The sequence below is a fragment of the Brienomyrus brachyistius genome, chromosome 1, assembly GCF_023856365.1.
Source record: "Brienomyrus brachyistius isolate T26 chromosome 1, BBRACH_0.4, whole genome shotgun sequence".
NCBI classification, from domain to species: Eukaryota; Metazoa; Chordata; class Actinopteri; order Osteoglossiformes; family Mormyridae; genus Brienomyrus; species Brienomyrus brachyistius.
This window is the reverse complement of record NC_064533.1, coordinates 39,107,924-39,125,706: the sequence shown is the minus strand read 5'-3', so window position 1 is coordinate 39,125,706 and position 17,783 is coordinate 39,107,924. Positions and strand designations below refer to the sequence as shown.

General features: G+C 42.7%; 1 protein-coding gene across 6 annotated transcripts in view; it reads right to left on the bottom strand.

Moving 5' to 3' along the window:
* Positions 1-806: 806 nt before the first annotated feature.
* The window catches only part of LOC125747928 (E3 ubiquitin-protein ligase Midline-1), a 69,296-nt gene continuing 52,319 nt past the window's right edge, over positions 807-17,783 (bottom strand). For all 6 annotated transcript variants that reach the window (XM_049023590.1, XM_049023600.1, XM_049023573.1 and 3 more), the window contains exons 3-10: positions 14,124-14,219; positions 10,293-10,400; positions 8,515-8,663; positions 7,576-7,703; positions 6,833-6,976; positions 4,439-4,600; positions 3,596-3,803; positions 807-2,421 (exon numbers count right to left, since the gene is read on the bottom strand). In XM_049023590.1, coding sequence (XP_048879547.1) covers positions 2,073-2,421; positions 3,596-3,803; positions 4,439-4,600; positions 6,833-6,976; positions 7,576-7,703; positions 8,515-8,663; positions 10,293-10,400; positions 14,124-14,219 — 1,344 coding nt within the window. In that variant the 3' untranslated portion in view covers positions 807-2,072. The remainder of the gene's footprint in view (positions 2,422-3,595; positions 3,804-4,438; positions 4,601-6,832; positions 6,977-7,575; positions 7,704-8,514; positions 8,664-10,292; positions 10,401-14,123; positions 14,220-17,783) is intronic.

The window sequence follows — 17,783 nt, the reverse complement described above, 5'->3', positions numbered from 1 at the left end:
CAGAGGACTCCTTTATGCCAGTAGTAAAGTGGTCTCACTGGAGGTTTTCACTAATGTAGGGATTCAGCCCTCAGTGTCCTTCATGTGTCCTGCTAATCTAGGAACTTCTGGGAGTTCCATCCACACAATTCAGACCAGGATGGTTTTCACCACCTTCTAGGCATGTTTGGGTTGTAGGTTGCCTACAGCAGAGAGGTCTACACAGCCCAGGGGTCTTGGTGACACCCTCCCACCGGGATGACACTCTGTCAGAGTCTGTTGGAGGGTGAGGTCACAGCAAGTTCATTCACACATGTCTTCCAATTTTAATTTTGTCTTTGCCGGGGAACAAAAACATGTGTCAGAAGGAATCACAGCATCTCCGGGAGGTCATTGATCAGCACTGAATGCTACTTTTAAAATATCGCAGCTTAATGAAAGTAATTTGCATCAAGTGAATTGCTCTAAATGTTATATGGACAAATGACTCACATATCTATAAACTATATTAAATGGAAATCTAATCTGACTGCGAATACAGTTGCATTCATGCACATCTCATATCAGTTTCCCCAACATAAACTTAAATAAGTTATGACCCTTGTATTTTTATAATTGCATTTAAAGTTTTAACTAATAATTTTTTAAGGGGTGATTATTGATAGTTTAGCTAAAGATTTTCATATATCCTCGATATATTGTTTAATGTGCAAATTATGTATTTATACGATGGGGTTAAGCTTTAATTTATCTAAATGTTCACATTATTAATGTAGTAAATGAGCTATATATTTAGTGTGTTGCTAATAAAGACCAAAACAAAGTGGTGGAACATATATTTTTTTTATATTTCACAAAAAATGTACAAGGAAAAAGCATTGCACTGCAATCCCCTGCAAGGTCCAGCGATCCTTTCTCCATGAGTGAGTGTCCAAAAGTTCGACAAACATTGCGATAAGATGTACATGGGGAGGGCAAACCAGCAGCAAGGAATGCATGCCTTTCTGTAGATTTAACGAAAAAGAGAAAATCAATCCAGTCCATTTGAGTCCATTTCCACGCTGCTGTCAAAGCAATTTTCAATAAAAGCTGAGATTTACTTTAAGATAAAACATGCCCACAACACGGGGTGGAGATTTAACCTTCAACAGTGCTGTCGAGCTGAACAACATCGGCAGTTTATTTTTTATTTTTGTCCTCATGCCTGACCTTGTTAGTGAGCAATTAAAACCCAAAGGATGGAGCAGATGCTGTGTGAATGACCCTTAAAGATGCTGCCCCCCTGTGGCAGGTGAACGTCTGATGGAGCAAAAGAATTTTCTGCTCCCGGCTATGGATCAACTCAGTTTTTGCCCTAAACGCAAATGTTGGCGCAAAACCCGCACATGGTGCATAAATTCCCTTTGTGGGCGAGATAAGTAGGATTTAAAATAATCAAGAGTTAACTGCATTACCTACACCTCTGCTCAGAAACGGTCGTCCTGGATGATTTAACCTGAACTTCGGGAGAGAAGTGTTAGAATGCGATGGCTATATTAAAAAAAAAGAGAAAATGGCAGACAAAGCTGTAATAGCAAGGACAGCGTAAACAAAAATGACTGATTCTGCTCTAGTTTTCCCTCTTGGGACAGTCATACGGATCAATGCAGAGTGGTGCTTGTTAGCGATTTTACGAGTTTGTTCCATCGGCATACGGTTGACAGCTGTCAGGTCTGCAGAAACGAAACAACACTAAACAAGTACAGCTTGTCATTAAATCCCGAATGAAAGAGATACACAACTGTGCCCCAAAAAGCTATTCGGAAAGTTTCAAAAACTTTCCATAGCGCCCAAAGTCAACTAAGTGTAAATGAAGTAGTTAACCATGTGCAAAGCAAGAGAAATCCTACTCTGTTTTATTCATAAATAATTTATCGCTATTAATTTATTACTATAAGAGCGTAAGTAAAAATATTTTAAGCAGTTTTTATGTCTCCTTTTGTATGAAGCAGTGCTGATGGTGAGTCTAGACAGTGTGTCTGAGAATACAGCTCTCTCTCTCTCTCTCTCTCTCTCTCTCTCTTCCAGCCTTTCTTTCTCTCTTTGTCTCTCCATTAGTCTTGCAGCTCGGCGCCTTCCAGGTGGTCAGGGATGGGCAGGCCACTTAGCACGGTCAGGCACTTGTTCCACACGCTGAAGACAGGGCAGACAGGCTGGGCGAAGGCGATGTCAAAGGTGTGCAGCTGCTGCGAGCCCGCAGCGTCATAGAAGGCCAGCGAGCCGCCGTCGTAGTCCAGCAGCACGCCCACGCGCCGCAGATGCGGGGACGGCTCCACCGGCGCCTCCTTCCCGTTGTGCCGCGCTACCCAGGAGTTGTTGCAGCGGCAGAGAACCCAAGAGGACGAGTTCCTGCCGATCCACTCGTGCTTTGGCGCTGACTTGTAGGCGATGCCTACGGCGTACCTTTTGGGGACAGGAAGGACAAAGATTGGCTATCTTTGCGTTTACAGACAGTGAGGGTATATCTAATTTATGTAAGCTGTACTACGCAAAATTTTTAGGCACTCAAATTAAATGATGCTTAAATGATCTGCTTAAATTATGATATTATGTCTGTTAAAATGTGTCAGCTTTGCCATTTCTAAACCTCCCATAAAATCACCCCAGTATTTGCAGCAACCATCAAATGCAGCCATATATTTTTTTGAATCTACCAATACCATACATAGTCTGGCTAATCACCACAAGCATACCACGTCTGTCTAATCAATACCTCATTGAGTTAACTAATTAAATTAATTAATTATGTGTCTAAGACTTTTGCACAGTACCATTAATATATAAACACAGACAGGTAATGTCACGCCCCCTTGGGCGGGGACCAGCGGGTGCACCTAATTAGGCTTAAAGAGGGGTAATACAAAGGGAAGATGCATGCAGCAAAGGTGGCGAAGTATTTGCCAATGGTTTCATGCGAGACCGAGCGCTTTCTTATCTGGTGTCTTTCTCTCATTCCTTGCTGCATCTGTCTACCTTATGTCTGCTCCTCACCCTGCCTGCCTTCCTTCCCCAGGCCAGCCCTCGTTCCTGATCCTCCCGTCCTGCCTTCCCTGCCAGCCCCGGGACCTCTCGTCTTCCCTTCCCTTCGTCTCCGTGTCCCGTGCCTGCTTGTAGGACTGACCACTACGGCATCCGACCCTGCCTTCTGACTACGATCATTCTCTTTGCTGTGCCCTCTGAAAGCCCTTTGCCTGTCTGATCTAATAAAGATCACGTTGTCCCGCATCTCTGGGTCTGTTTCCCTGTCTGGATGTACCTCACAGGTAAATTTCATTAATGGGGTTTGACTTCCTTTCTATTGGCCTGTTTGTTCTATTTCTATTGGCCTGTTTCTTCTATTTCAGACAGAGTGGGATTTCTAGAAAAGCTTATTGCAACTTTTTCCATTTACGGTATATATTGTATGTTGTAATTCAGTTTATGAAGTGCTATGTGAAATGAAACAGTGCCATATACAAGGATTTCACTTGCATTGACTTCTGGATAAAATTCTACCTACTAAATATCAAAAAATGAAGAAAACATGCTTCTCAGAACCCAAAACACATAAAACAAGGGTGGTCACATGACCACATACCACGTGCTTCCTCCAATCAGAGCTTCCCAGTAGTGGCGGCCGCTGTCGATGTAGACATTGCCGGTGACACCGTAAGTGCTCTGGCTGCCGAAGCGCTCCTGCCCGTGGCTCTTCTTGGACGACGTCTCGTCGCGCTCCACCGTTAGGTTGTCGTGGGAAATCTTCAGCTTACGGTGCGCCGACTTGGGGTCCAGCTTAAAAGGCTGACCTGGACAAGGCCAAAGTGGTTTCGGTAAGGGCCTTTACTGTAGCTGCCTGCTTATGTATAATCTATAGAAAAAGAAAAACTATACGGAAACTATGCAAAATTTCATGATTAACGTGATTACAACGATAAAGTGTAATATGAAGTGATTAGTTGTCATTGGTCACACACCACAGCACAACCACAAAACATCCTCTGCATTTAGCCCATATGTGACATCATGACACAGCAGGGGGTAACAAATTCAGCGCCCAGGGGGGCAGTACCTTGCTTACAATACCTCAGTGGTACTCTGCTAGTTATGGATTCCAAGCAGCAACCTTCTGACTACAAGTGCACTTCCCTAACCCTTAGGCCACCACTGTTTACGTGTAAGGAGGCTGAATGTGACTCAGCAGGCTAAGCCTATGGCCGTTCTCAGAAGATCACCAGGTCAAGCCTTCGGAGAACAGTCACATGTCTGGTGGCCGTTCAGCAAGGCCCTTAACCCCCAGCTCCAGGTGTGCTACACACTGTACCACTGTAACTACGATAAAAAATACATTTGGGGCCCCCAACAACACAGGGCCCCAGGTCATAGCCCAAGTTAGCCTGTGCATAAACCTGGCCTTCCACACACACACAGGCAGGATCCATACTGTTGGTCTTAAGCCTCGCTGGCTCGCTGCTGCGGCTGCCCGCCTGGTTGATGGCCTTGACGATGAAGATGTAGCGGGTGCCGCTCTGCAGGCCGTGCACCGTGTAGTGATTCTGCTTGATGTTGGGTACGATCATCCAGCTGTCGGCCGAGTTGCAGAGGCCTGTCGAGAGATGTGGGGGGGGGGGGGGGGGGGGGGGTGTCAGAGCGGGAAGCCTCTTGGGAGCTCAGGGAGAACACAGTGACAGCAGAGAAACTCTGCACGCATACGGTGATATTTTAATGCTGAACTGAACTCCGTGTAAAAGACAGAAGGTCCATCCCTTCTTATCCTCACTTAATCATCTTGCAATTCACACATTGCATGTGTTTATTTTCCCAGTCACCCTGTGCTTTGGAAGACAGCATGATGGAGAAATGTTACACTTTGAGTATTCTCCACGATAGGGGTTCCCAACCCCCAGTCCACGGACTGGTACCGGTCAGTGGCCGGTACTCCAGAGCTCCGCAGGTTTTGTGGAGGGGTTTGTTAATTTACAAAAATAAATAACATATTTTGCATTTATTTATGATCCCTCTGTTTGTATCTGAAAAAATATGCAAACAGTTAAACGTATGAAATCAATCACCCAGCCGGTTCCTGAAATTTTTATACGATGTACATTAGCCCATGAACATCAAAAGACTGGGAACCCCCTCTGTGACGTGTGTGGGAGGCCCATCTTGCCCTAATCATGAGACTTTACTTTGAATTTTTCCCTTTTTTGTTTGGAGGGGGTGAACTACATGACAAAAAAGGAGAAACCAGCCCCATCTCCCTGCCACCCATAAACTCCCTGAGTACCACACTCCTGTCCCCAGGCTGGGGGGGCTTCCCTGGCACCCCCATCACCCACCACCGCGTGCAATGTGTCAGAGCCGACGCCGCTCAGCCTCCGGGTTTCCTCATGCCCCTGTGATTGTCCCAGACTGGCTCATCTGGGCTGATTAATGCGGTATAACGTGTGACTGACTGCCCTCTGGTGGACACGCCCCGCCCTGGATTAGGTCCTGTCTACCAGGATAAGCTTCATATTAATGCGGCCTTAGGCAGGGTAAGCAGTTTGGGCGGACAACTGGATGGAAAACAAACACTAAATCACATTGAACGAAGCACAACAGGTTAAGCACACATAAATCTATAAATTATATTTACCGTTAGACTTCAAATGCAGCCAAATGAAAGGCAATCTCATTTTCTATCACTCCCACCCTAAATTCTGCACAGGATCTGTGGGTCCCGCAGCCCCCTTTTCCCATTTCCTTCATTTGGCATCAAGACACAATCTCTTAAGTGCCAAAAATCTGCCAGAAACGGCCTCATGCAGAGCTAAAAAAGCTATTTTGCACTTTCACCTGATCTCTGGGCAGTGCACTGGTTAATGCGTAACGTTTCAAAGAGTCAGGAGCCAACAGGAAGCTGAGGTGGAATAACTCAGGAGCGTGAGTTTGCTGAATGAGTGCATTTAGGGGCTTTCATGGATCCACCAATTGCAGACGGAGCTGCAGACGGTGCTGCAGACGGAGATGCAGACGGAGCTGCAGACGGAGCTGCAGACGGCAGAACACAATGCGCATTCGTTAGATAGACGTAACTGAGTGTCACGTTAGGTTCCAGTCACTGAAAAGAAACCTGGGCTCCAGCAGCTGTTTCGTATGCTACTGCGGAGGCAGAGCGCTCGGCCGGGGGATCAAAGGGGGCCTGCTTGATTAAACACACCACCACTGCTTGGATGGTGAGGTATGGATGGCGGGGGGAGGCTCTGTCCTTTGCCAGATGTTTTTATTTTGAACCCGTTTTTAAGATCACTAAAATGTCTGTCTGCTTTTTAAATTCACAGAAATCATGAGGAAATGCAGCCAGTACTCCCTAGGCAGTGTTTAAAGGCACTGCTACTTTATTCAAAGGAGGAGTGCAAAGGTGCCCCTTCTCTCACAGAAAATGTACGTTGTATTTCAATAGGAAAAGGTAATACTGTGTGTATAATGTGTTCTCTTTGTTCTGATTTGTAGAATCTGTATTCCCTAATGATTCTGCCGGAGTAAATGGGCGTAGGCCAGCAGACTAAAGAAAAGCATCTGTTTTGTAAGAAGCATTACACCTTGTTTAGCTATTATATTTTGTATCCTTTCTGTACCAGTGATGGAAAATGGAAGGGTGACGTTATGTGCTTCTTATATTGTTATACTGACGTATGTTCATTTGTCCAGTACAGTGCATTGTACTCAAGGGACTGGGAATCTAAGCTTTCTAGGATTTAGCTCACATTAGGAAGTCAGTGTGAATGAGATGTGCCAGCGTCCGATCCCGTGTCCGATCCCGTGTCCGATCCCGTGTCCGATCCTGCTTACTTACTAACGACGTTGGCCTGGCCGGTGAAGATGGCATACTGCAGCTCATAGGAGACGACACTGAACTCATCGTCGCTCGTCCAGTGGACGGTGATCGTGTCATACGACGCAGTGCACAGTTCCTCCCGTATTCCCGGAGGATTCGGCGCTGCAGTGGAGAAATCGTGACACATCTCAACATCACTGCGTGTTGCCCGATAAATCTGCAAACTGTGGCAGGACAAAGACCAGTACATACTTCTCCCACAGTGACACTCTCAGAATAGCCTAGCATCAGATTCGTCCAGTAAACAAGTAATTTTCCTTTTTTAATGTTGAAACAGCAGGGATATGACATTGTCTTTTCATTAAATTAGCAAACAACCCCAAAGCGTAATGTTCTGTGACAACACAGGCTGACACCAGCTGAGTGACTCGCCCATGGATGCAGATCACCTCTAATCGATGCCCTCTAACTGAAAATCTCTCCACATGCCACCATCTCCCAGAGGCAGACGCGAGCAAAAAAAGCAGTAGAACCCAAACTGGATACATAAGCAAGATGAAAGCAGTTTAATTTCAAACAGAGCTAACACACAGATGTGGCCAAGACTAAATATTTCATCGGATCACATGAGATGGACATCAAACTTGCTGATTACCTCCACAGTGCTCAGAATGTCTCTCCTCCAGGGAGAACCTGTCAGAAAATATATACAGATAACGAAGCTTCTCCAGCACCCTTTAATATTGCTATAACTGTCCTACCTGTAAGGTAATCCAGGCTTTCCAGCATTTTCTTTTCCCTTGAAAAATCTAATGCGAAAGTGTCAAAGGTATCGTTCAGGTTGATTTCTGGGATCAGCACCTGAGAAGAGGCTGTTGCCATAGACACCCTAAAAAAAAGAGGCATTGTTTTTAACAAATATTTTATAACAAATATTATTCTTTACAACCAATTCAAAGGGAAAAAAAAAAAAAAAAAAAATATATATATATATATATATGTGTGTGTGTGTGTGTGTGTGTGTGTGTGTCTCTCTCTCTCTCTCCTGCTTATTCTTGTGTACTGTTGTCTTTTTAACCTGGAAGCAACCTGCTGCTCAGCATATCCTTCTACCAGCAGAACCATGTTTAAACCAGGATTTAAAAATACAGATTTGTTTAAAAATATAGAGTGGTCTTTTATTCTTTTTCCATGGCTGTATATAAATTCTAAACTCCAGAGTTTAAAGCGTAACAAAGGACCGTTGTTAGGCTCTTAAGACATCCAGGGTATTGCCCAGAGATTAATCTCTCCAAAGGTTCTCAGACTGAGAGCACTGTTGTTAAAACATCTGCACTAAACACATTCAGGGCCTATACAGTATCTCATGCATCTGGCTTGAGATGTAATTTCCTGTTGTGAACATGATGTTCTTTGCACATTTACACAGTGTATAATAATGAACGAATGTAGTGTGCCAAACGTGTTTCAAATCATATTTACACTAGTGGCTATAATTGTGGAAACACCCAGCATTTTTGGCGTTACTCTTTAAAAATCACTACACGAATATTGGCGGCAATGTTTATAAACAATAAAAAAATGTTAACAAATATCATACAATGGACGAATAAATAATTAACTGGAGTAATTGGAATAGGTTCTGCAATCACTAAAAATTTGAAGTGTTTTCACAATTTTGGCCGGGATGTGTCGCTTACCTCTCGGAGACACTCTTGGCAGTCTGCAGGAAGCGGGCATGGTCCGTCTCCTTCAGCGTCTGGTCAGCCTGGGTGATGAGGGATGATGATCGTTCGATGCACTGTTTGCAGTTGGCGATTTGCTGAGCCAACCTGCGCAGCCTCACCACCTGCGGACACGTTTATTTGTGCATGTGTGCCATGATGATAAAGGTCCGGACTTTCCAGAAGCATCCCTGCCAACAGTCAATGGAAACATTTATTTCCAATTTATTCCAGCTGTGCTCGCTCTTAAAATAAGAGCATAAACACCTGGAAATTGCTGAACCGCATATGCTTTTGATTCTGACCAGTCTCGTTAATTATCCACTTCGAATAAGTGTTATTAGATCTACATTGAGGTCTTCCTGAACATTATGGCAGCCATTTTGTTATTTTCTGATTCAAGGTCACTCTCACTTATGATCACCGTGAATCCCAAAGTCACCGACCTTACAATATCTGGAAAAAGTGCAACATCCTGTTTTTTTGCTTACTCTCCAGCATAACCTGTTAATTGCTTCACTCCTGCTATCCTACATTTAATTTATATAACAGATGATCCTATCCGAAGTGACAAACATTTTTTATTTAGTTTCTTGAGAAAGCAGGGTCAGTGAGTCCCAAGAGCAATTGGGGATTAAAGATCCTGCTCTAGGGGCCAACGGTGAAATAATTCTGCCAACCCTGGGATTTGACCTAGTGACCTTCCAATCGCTTCATTCTATCCTGCTGAGCTACAGGCTGCCCCAACATGCATTTCTGTTGTTGGTGTAATTTTCTTTGCAGCACTACACTGCTTCTAATAATTAAAAATCCTATTTATGTAGAACGTATCTTCTGCTCATGCGTCCGGATCCACTGTCTTGTTGAGGATCCAAACCCCATTCATACACAAGATTCTTCCGCAGGTGTAACCACAGCCAGTGGCATTTTAAACAAGGCAAAACACGTTGTGGTTGTGTAATTAGAATAATCATCATTTTAATGTTACCCCCTTACGTTTCATGAATACAGCACTGACCCCTGACCGTTAATAAATGAGTCCCAGCCAAAAACCCAACAGCCTCCTTGTTTACACCGAGCCCCTCAGACCTAATGAAATCGGTGCTAATAACATTACATTAAGGTCCTCTCTCCAGTAGGGTGAGTCTTCCTGCCGCGGGATCAAAAAGGGGGAAACACTCGCAACCGAAAGGTGGCAAAAACATGAAACTCTAGGGCAGCATTAATTTTTGCTAATCAATTTGGACTACATAATAAATAATTGCCAGAAAATTCTGATCTGGTAGTTGTTGGCAAGTCAATGTATTGATTTCATGGTCATTTATGTCAATATTGTCCATGAAATACTGTTGAAATACGCTGGATATACATGTGTGAATTGTGAGGTCATTAGCAAACCCCCATTAGGTAGAATTTTACAAATCTGATTCTACGGTGGAACAGACTTCTTCATGAATCGCTGCAGGACATCTCAAGATACGAATCTCCTATGGCTCTTTTTTGTGGCTTTCAGGACACCATCAACCGTAAGAAAAACTATTTAAAGATCGTAAAGTTTTATGGTAACACATCTGGATATTATGAGTACAACAGAAATGTGGCCTAAAGGATCTCAACCTGTAAGTAATGTGATGCACATTATGCAGAGCAAATCAAATGACAGATTCCTACAAGACACCTAATGCTATCCAGACATGGCTTGGCGACTTGGCACAGCAGATCATAATCGCTCGGGCAGTGCCTTATGAGAGTACCTTGCCCTCCTTGATTTTAGTTCCAATGACCTGCCTTCTTTGTTGGATGATTTCAATCAGGTGATCGCACTCCTCCAATAGCTTGTTTTCTTGTCGTGATGCATTCACCTTTGAAAAGAAAGTGAGATTAAGAGTTCCTCTTCTACATTAGTTATAACTGTGATCATTTTCACTGACATAGATGGCAAAATTTGGCATTAACGACTAACTTCTAAAATCGACACCCCAAAAAAACAGATTGCTTGATAAACTGATGCTCCCTTACTGTGTGATTGTCCGTTGGGAGTGTGTGTCCTGCAATGAACTGGTATTGCATCCAATGTGTCCTCTACCCTGTGCTTCCTAAAGCATATTCTAGACTCACCATGACCCTGTACAAGATGTGCAGTTATAGAAAATGGATGGATGGATGTTATCAATGATTTAGTGACAGCTGAAAGTCATGTTCTACAGCAAGATGACACTGAGGAAGGATAAAGCACTGATCACAGACCGTGATGAAGAAGCATAAATCAGTTTCCCCGCATCCCTCCTAATCACAAGCTGACATTGAACTTTCAGCTTTGTTGTTGGGATTTAACAATGTCTCAGAGAGTTTTGGCTTCACTGAAACCATTCTTTTAAGGGGCCTGCAGACAGTGCTGAATGCCAGCCATAACTGAAATACATATTTTACTTCAGCTATTGTTTACTGGGATACATAAGGCCTAGATCTAAATAGGCTCTAGTAGAAGCCTCATAAATTTCAAACAGATGTAGTCAAGTAGATTTCACACACAGGCAGTTCAAAAGATACATAAAAATTCTACAAGGTTATCTGTGGTGCTCTGGTCGACCTGCAAACATGTCTTCCAGGTTTTTGCTGAATGTGACAGGAAAGGAGTAAACTGTGGGACACGATCCTTACTTAATCGTAAATGAGGCATGAAGATTTTCTGAGCTACAAACTGCGCATTTATTATATGGTGGGACCTCATTTGGGGGCTTGGAGTTATTCCAACAGTCTCCGTGAAGTATACTCATGCTCTTTTGTAAAAGAAAACTGGAATTTAGATAGTTATAGATAAAAAATTAAGAAAACAGCACTCAGTTGCAGTGAGAACCCTGTGAAGTTCCTTGCTAAAGAATTCCTTGCTAACCAAGCAAAGCATCAAAGAAGGCCACAGTTATTGCAATTATCACATTAATCACTGACGATGTCACAGATGGGCATCAATAATGTGGACAGACTGTGTTTTAATGAATTGCAGGATGATTGTAAAAAATTTTTCTTTTCTTATCACACTAAAGGTCATCCCCATAAAAGAAAAAGAAAATATGTAAGAGGAAATGAAATATGTTGTTGGACAGAGGGGAATTTTTGGGTGCACGCCACAAAAAACCAGGACCTCAGAAATACGGAGACGTAAGTGAAGCAGCACCACGGCACAGGAAATAACGGCAACCAGCAATTAGGTACCGACTGACGTCAAACTATTAACCCTCCGGGGAAACTTGTGGAGGGACAAGGATATAACGACCAAGAATAAGATACTTAGTTTAGAAGAATTTACGATTAAACAAAGTTTGTGCTTTAACTCGTGCAAGAATCATTATATTGTACATCAGAAAAAACTAATCAGATGACACAAAAAGAAAAAAGGAAATGGTTTCTTGAGGATGGTGAGAATCCATGTATAGTTCATTCTTTGATTTTTTCCGCAGCGCTGTTTTGTGGTTTTCCCATTTTAAAATCAGTAGGACGTTAAAAAAACAGGCTTGATGTTTTGTTTATCTGTTTTAAAACAAATTGGGAAATCTGTAAAATCATAGTTTTTGTTTCTTTTTAGTGATACCGGACAATATAACATATTAAATAACATATAACAATATTTTAATATTATAAGATATGTTGTGCCAGTCAAAAATTTGGAAACACTTACCATAGAAATGTTTATTTGTACTATTCTCTGCATTTTAGGATAATTGTAAAACATCAAAACTATAAAATAACTTTTATGGCTTATGCACCAACCAAAAAAAAAAAAACTTTTAGAAAATAATGGGGAGGCTATAACTGCGTTGCTGGTCCAAATTTTGTGGTTGGCAGAGTGATCTCACCATTGAGCCCTTGAACAAGGTCCTTAACCCCAACTGCTCCAGGGACAGGCTGACCCTATATTCTCCTGTATGCCATTTTTATGAGGTGGTCTACTGAGATGCTTTTCCAGCATATATATATATATAATTCTGCAAAGTGATACAGATTTCTGTCAGGGTCTGTGCCCATCCGACCCTGTCCGATGTGCTTTGCCCCTTTTGGCCAGCAGGTGTCACTTGTCACCCTGCTTCCCCCCTCTCAGTCTTGTAGCCCTTCAGCCCGCAGTGTGTTTCCTTGCTCCCCAGGCTGCTGCATAGCTCAATGAGTTGAGCAAGTGACTCAGAGACTGAACTGCACCGGTCATGAGTTCTGGCCAGCCTCACTTGTTACTTGATATTTATTGGTTTGCTGTTTTGCTTTGCGCCTGTTTTTGTCTTTCCCTTGTGTCCGTTTTAGGTTTACCCTTCTTGTGCCTTGTTTAGTTTTGTTCTGCTTAGACGTATGTTTCTAGTCTTCCCTAGTGTTGCTAATGCTTAGTGTGTGTTACATTTGCTTATTACTTGCCTGTTGTCCTATGCCTTTGCTGCTTGTTTCCCCTTGTTAACCCTGTTATCTATGTAAATTTAAGTTCCTGCCCTCATTCTGTTCTTGAGACTTTCTGATTCCCCGTTTGTGTTTTGTTTTTGTTAAATAAACCATGATTTATCGGGAGCTTCAACGTGGATCATCCTTCCCCCATCATGGCCCAGCATAACAACTTCTGAGCCCGTTTGTCCACTCTAAAAAAGTTCATGAATAAATTAATAACTGCTGTAGCACTATGTTGTTAACGGTTGAATCATATCATGGTCCTCTTCCTTTTGTTCTTGTTCATTGTGTTCTCCTTCCCTACATTTCTGGTTATGAAGAAAACAAACCACTGCTCCATTGTTTTTCTGATTTCTCCATTTTCCTTTTTGGTCGTAAAACAGAAAAACGAAACACTGTTTCCTTCTTGTTCTCTTTTGTTTGTTTTTTTTCCTATTTTGATTTTAAAACAGAGAAACTTCATAAACAACACTCTTTTTTTTTTGTTTTTACGATTTGGTTTTGAAATGGGAAAATCAAAGAACGAACAAAAAAACGGATTGTTGAGGCATCTGATTCAGTTTGATCCAAAACTAGACAAAGATACAAAATCTCTCCTCCTACGGCTGAAATGCAGAGGTGACTGTGTGTGTAGGTCCTTATTTGAAATATTCCCAGGGAGAATAGTCTTCAGTTTTCTGGAGCTTCCTTTAAAGATCTGCCCTTAGAATCAAAGCTGCCTGTCGCTGAGCTGAATGTGAGACTCAGGTGAAGAGATGCTTTCTGAGCTGGCCTTAGCAGGGAAGTTCGACTCAAACCCCACGCAGCTGCCTGAGTGCTGGACTCACAGTTTTATCAAGGTTTGGATCACGTTTCCCTTTGGGGTATTTATATTTTAAGCTGATAAGAAAACCTAATTCTGAACAGAAATAATATTCTCTGTCCTTTCCAACATATTCTCCAAATATTATTTTCACTACTATTTACCCTCCTGTAAGCTGAAGCACTTATCACATCCTCTCAAGGTGACTCCTAACAATGTCTGATAGTAATTTGTTATTCTTGAAAGGTTGCTTTAATAATGTTACAGGAACTTAACACATTTTTTAGAACATTAAAGGGACTATTAAGGATTAGAAGGACATGACAGGAAAGATAACCAGGTAAGGCATGAGGCCTCTCACCTCCACATGCTGGCAGGTCTGAATGAGCTTCCCCAAGAGGGTCTCCAATTCGTTGTTTCGTTTGATTAGGTTGCCGAGATTCGAATCCAAGGCTTGCTGAAAAGAAAGAAATAGTTTGAGAACGACCTGTCATTTCACATCTCTGTCACTCAGATAATCACAGAAATATAATCTCTGTCATGATTGTAGGGCATGTGTGTCTGTTTTCCCCACTTCCATCTGGCATATCACATGTCTGACCTGTGGATCCTGGAGTTTATCATTCTGGCTGCCTGTAAAACTCTTCTCTTTCCAAGCTCAATCACCTACTAAAGCAATAAGCGACAGACAGGCAGTCTGTCTTTACGTTTCACACCAGCTATGATGCCGCATCGCTTGAATTCCTTTAAAATATTTCCATGCTGACCAAGAATAGTTGGTTTGTCTTTTAGATTACTTTATGAGACAACTGGGGTATAACAGCTTAATGGTGTTTGTTTCATGATGGCTAAATGTACCATGACAATAATTTTATAAAATTATTATAAAATCATAAAATTTTTATAAAATCCTGCCCATTCATCCTAGAATTATGTGCGCAATGACTTATACACCTGTAAGACTTGAACCTAGACAGTGTGCTTTTCACTATAAAACACCATTGAAAGCCATCTATTAATTTTTTGTGCTATAATTAAATTGTTGTCATCGGTATAAAAGACAAATTTAAAAAATATCTAAATTTCCCCTTATTCTTTCAAGGTATTTTTTTACGCCTCATATCCCTTTTAAGTTAGAAGCTTGCCTTTCTTGTTTTGCTCATGTCATTTAGGAACTGCCAAAAACACCATTTCTCACGTCGCCTGCGGTATTATTCATAAACACCCACAGAAAGTAAATTACTATGACATGGGATATTTCTTAGGGGTCAATTAAACAATTTCTAATGGCGCAATTCTGTGTAAAGAATATTCCTTGGGTGTCCAGGATTTGGGAATATCAGAAAGTGAAGGAAATGGAGAGGGACAGGAAGCCCTGGAATCATTCTGGGCCTGCCTGTGGGGGGGAAGCTTTGAGCTCATGACACCCGAAAACAAAGAAGTAGGGAAAAAAGGGGGCCTTTTTATTCGCAGCTTCACAAGAGCATCTTTCTGTCTTTCCCCCAAATTAATTTTCTCTGCTGACAATCATCATCTTCCTCCTCCTTACAGCGATAGGGGGTAGGGGGTGTTTGGGGGTCGCTGCCAGTTGGCACTTCAAGTCACGTCAGGGCACTCAATGTGGACATTTCCTCCCCAGATTTAAGTTTATTAAGGGAGATGCGTATGAGACGGTTGAGACCGTGTTGATCACGAACACTGTATTGTCAAGCCAATATCGATCTGAACGTGCTGAAACTTTACATCCTTTATGTTTAGCAGAGCAAATATATGCCTTGTTTATTAAATATGATAATTGAGCAGCAGGCTGGAGGCCAGATTCCCCAGACAGAGTTTCATGAGCTGAATTCCACAGTGGCGTGTTCTCCAAAGCAACAATGAGGACAGTAGCTTCCCTGAAGTGAACCTAGCAGGACAGACATAACAAGTGTCAGAGATCAGGCCGGACTCGGGATCTCCAGCATGTGAGAAGCAAGTCGGGCAGCTATTTGAAGCTTTCCGAACAAAGCTGTGCATGGTACCTGCACCTTCAAACAGAGGGCACGCGTGTATGTTCTAGAACACTCTTTCAAAATATTATCAAGTCAAACTTTAAATGACTTTTCTGGCCTCAGATACTAGCTGCCCCTGATAAGCAACTGCCTGCTTCCGGCCGTCGGCATGAGGGAACAGCATATTCCTGCTTGGGACATTTAATCGCTTTAAAAGTCACCGCACAGGGAAAAAGTTTCAAATCCAATCCATTTGCTTTCCTCTCCCTTTGCTGATTTTCTATTATAAAATATTAGGTGGAAAAAAAAATCAAAATGAGACAAAAACCTGTTAACGGCAATATAATTAAAAAGACCTTCATTAAGCTGTGGAAACACTTAATTTGATGAGCTCCCAGAATCTAAAATTAAAACTTGTGGAGGGGATTTAACACAGATTAGGACGATCACCTCCCTTCTTTGTCTTCGAATGGTATCAAGATATACTTCCTACTAAATATTTTATCTGTCCTGTCCCCAGCTCTGTATGGGTGGTGTTTGTATGTTCTTCCTGTGTGAATGTGTGTGTGGAATATGGATGGATGGATGGACGAATGGATGGATGGGGAATGAAATTGGGAAGAGGACTCAGCCACCTGTACGCCTGACCAGTCACCCTGTTCAGTGAACCGGCTCAGAATTGGATAGCCTCTCCGTTTCTAACATTTCAATCAATACATTTATTAAATATCCAGGGCTCTCTCGGAGAGCGAAATGTAGTGACGTTTCCCTCCTGTCTGGTGTAAACAGAATATCAGTTTGTATTTTCATGACATCGACACGTGACGTGGACATTCTTCATGCGGCTCTTCTGATCTCTCCGAGGGAAGGCCAAGCCCCTCTCGCAGGTTGTTGACTCAAGCACCTGGCAAAAAGTAAGCACTACATGTGTTGAACCTAGGGAAGGAACATAAAGTACCCGGAGGAAACTCACACACGTGGGGGCAGTTGGGAGAGGGAGCATAGGGAGGGCTCACGGTACAGTGTGCAGCACCCCTGGAGCTGGGGGTTAAGAGTCTGGCCCAAGGACCCACAGATATGTGACTATTCTGCTGAGGCTTGAACTGGCAACCTTCCAATCACAGGCAAAGAGGCTTAGCCCGCTGAGCTACACATAACCATCACTAAAGGTGCCGTGTCACACATGGTGACCGGTCCTGGCCAGTATCCGCTGAGGTCAGGTGGGCCAACAGAGGAAAGTCTCCAGCTGGTTTCCGCTCCAAACAGCGGGCTGGACACCTCCTCCAGTCGGATATTTTCATGACCCCGCAAGTTTTATCAGGAAGGAAGCAGGTCTCTGGAAAGCGAGCACACGCTAGCAGCCTCGCTGGGGAAAAGTGCTACCTTCCCCTGTTTTAACAACCTTGCCTGCTGGTACCCAGGTACGCTCTCAAGACCCATCCACTCTGTCTCAGAGAAGGAGACACAACCTTCTATCTATCTGGTACCATCATCTAGGCAAGCTTTAGCGCTGGCGAGTGAATTCAGCTTTCTAAGTCGGCACCACATCAGATCTGCATAGTGGGTTGTCTGGTGCTCCAGATGGCCAAATGATACCTCTGCCTGAAGGAAAGGAAGGCAGTGAATCTGCCCCAAATAAACAGAGCCGATGAGGTCATTTTCACATTCAATGCTCCATATTCCTTCATATTCTGATATTAGACATCTTTGGCCACTTTTCTGTATCTAGTTGACTTCCACACAAATAATCCTGCATGGTAATGCCCCGACACAAGCCAGAGAAATTCATTTTCCGCTCATAATGATCATTTGCATAACAGAAATACTGCCACAAGATATGTTTACAAACCACATATTTAGTTCAATGAAAGGCTTCCTTTAAAGTACGAGAAGGACTTTGATGAGCAAAAATTTGTTGCCTGGAACTGTATATTTATAATTCTCTCACACATTGACAAACTTATCATGACAGATATGTGCATTAATATATAAGTGCATACACAATCAACTTTGTCAATGCATTTTTTAAA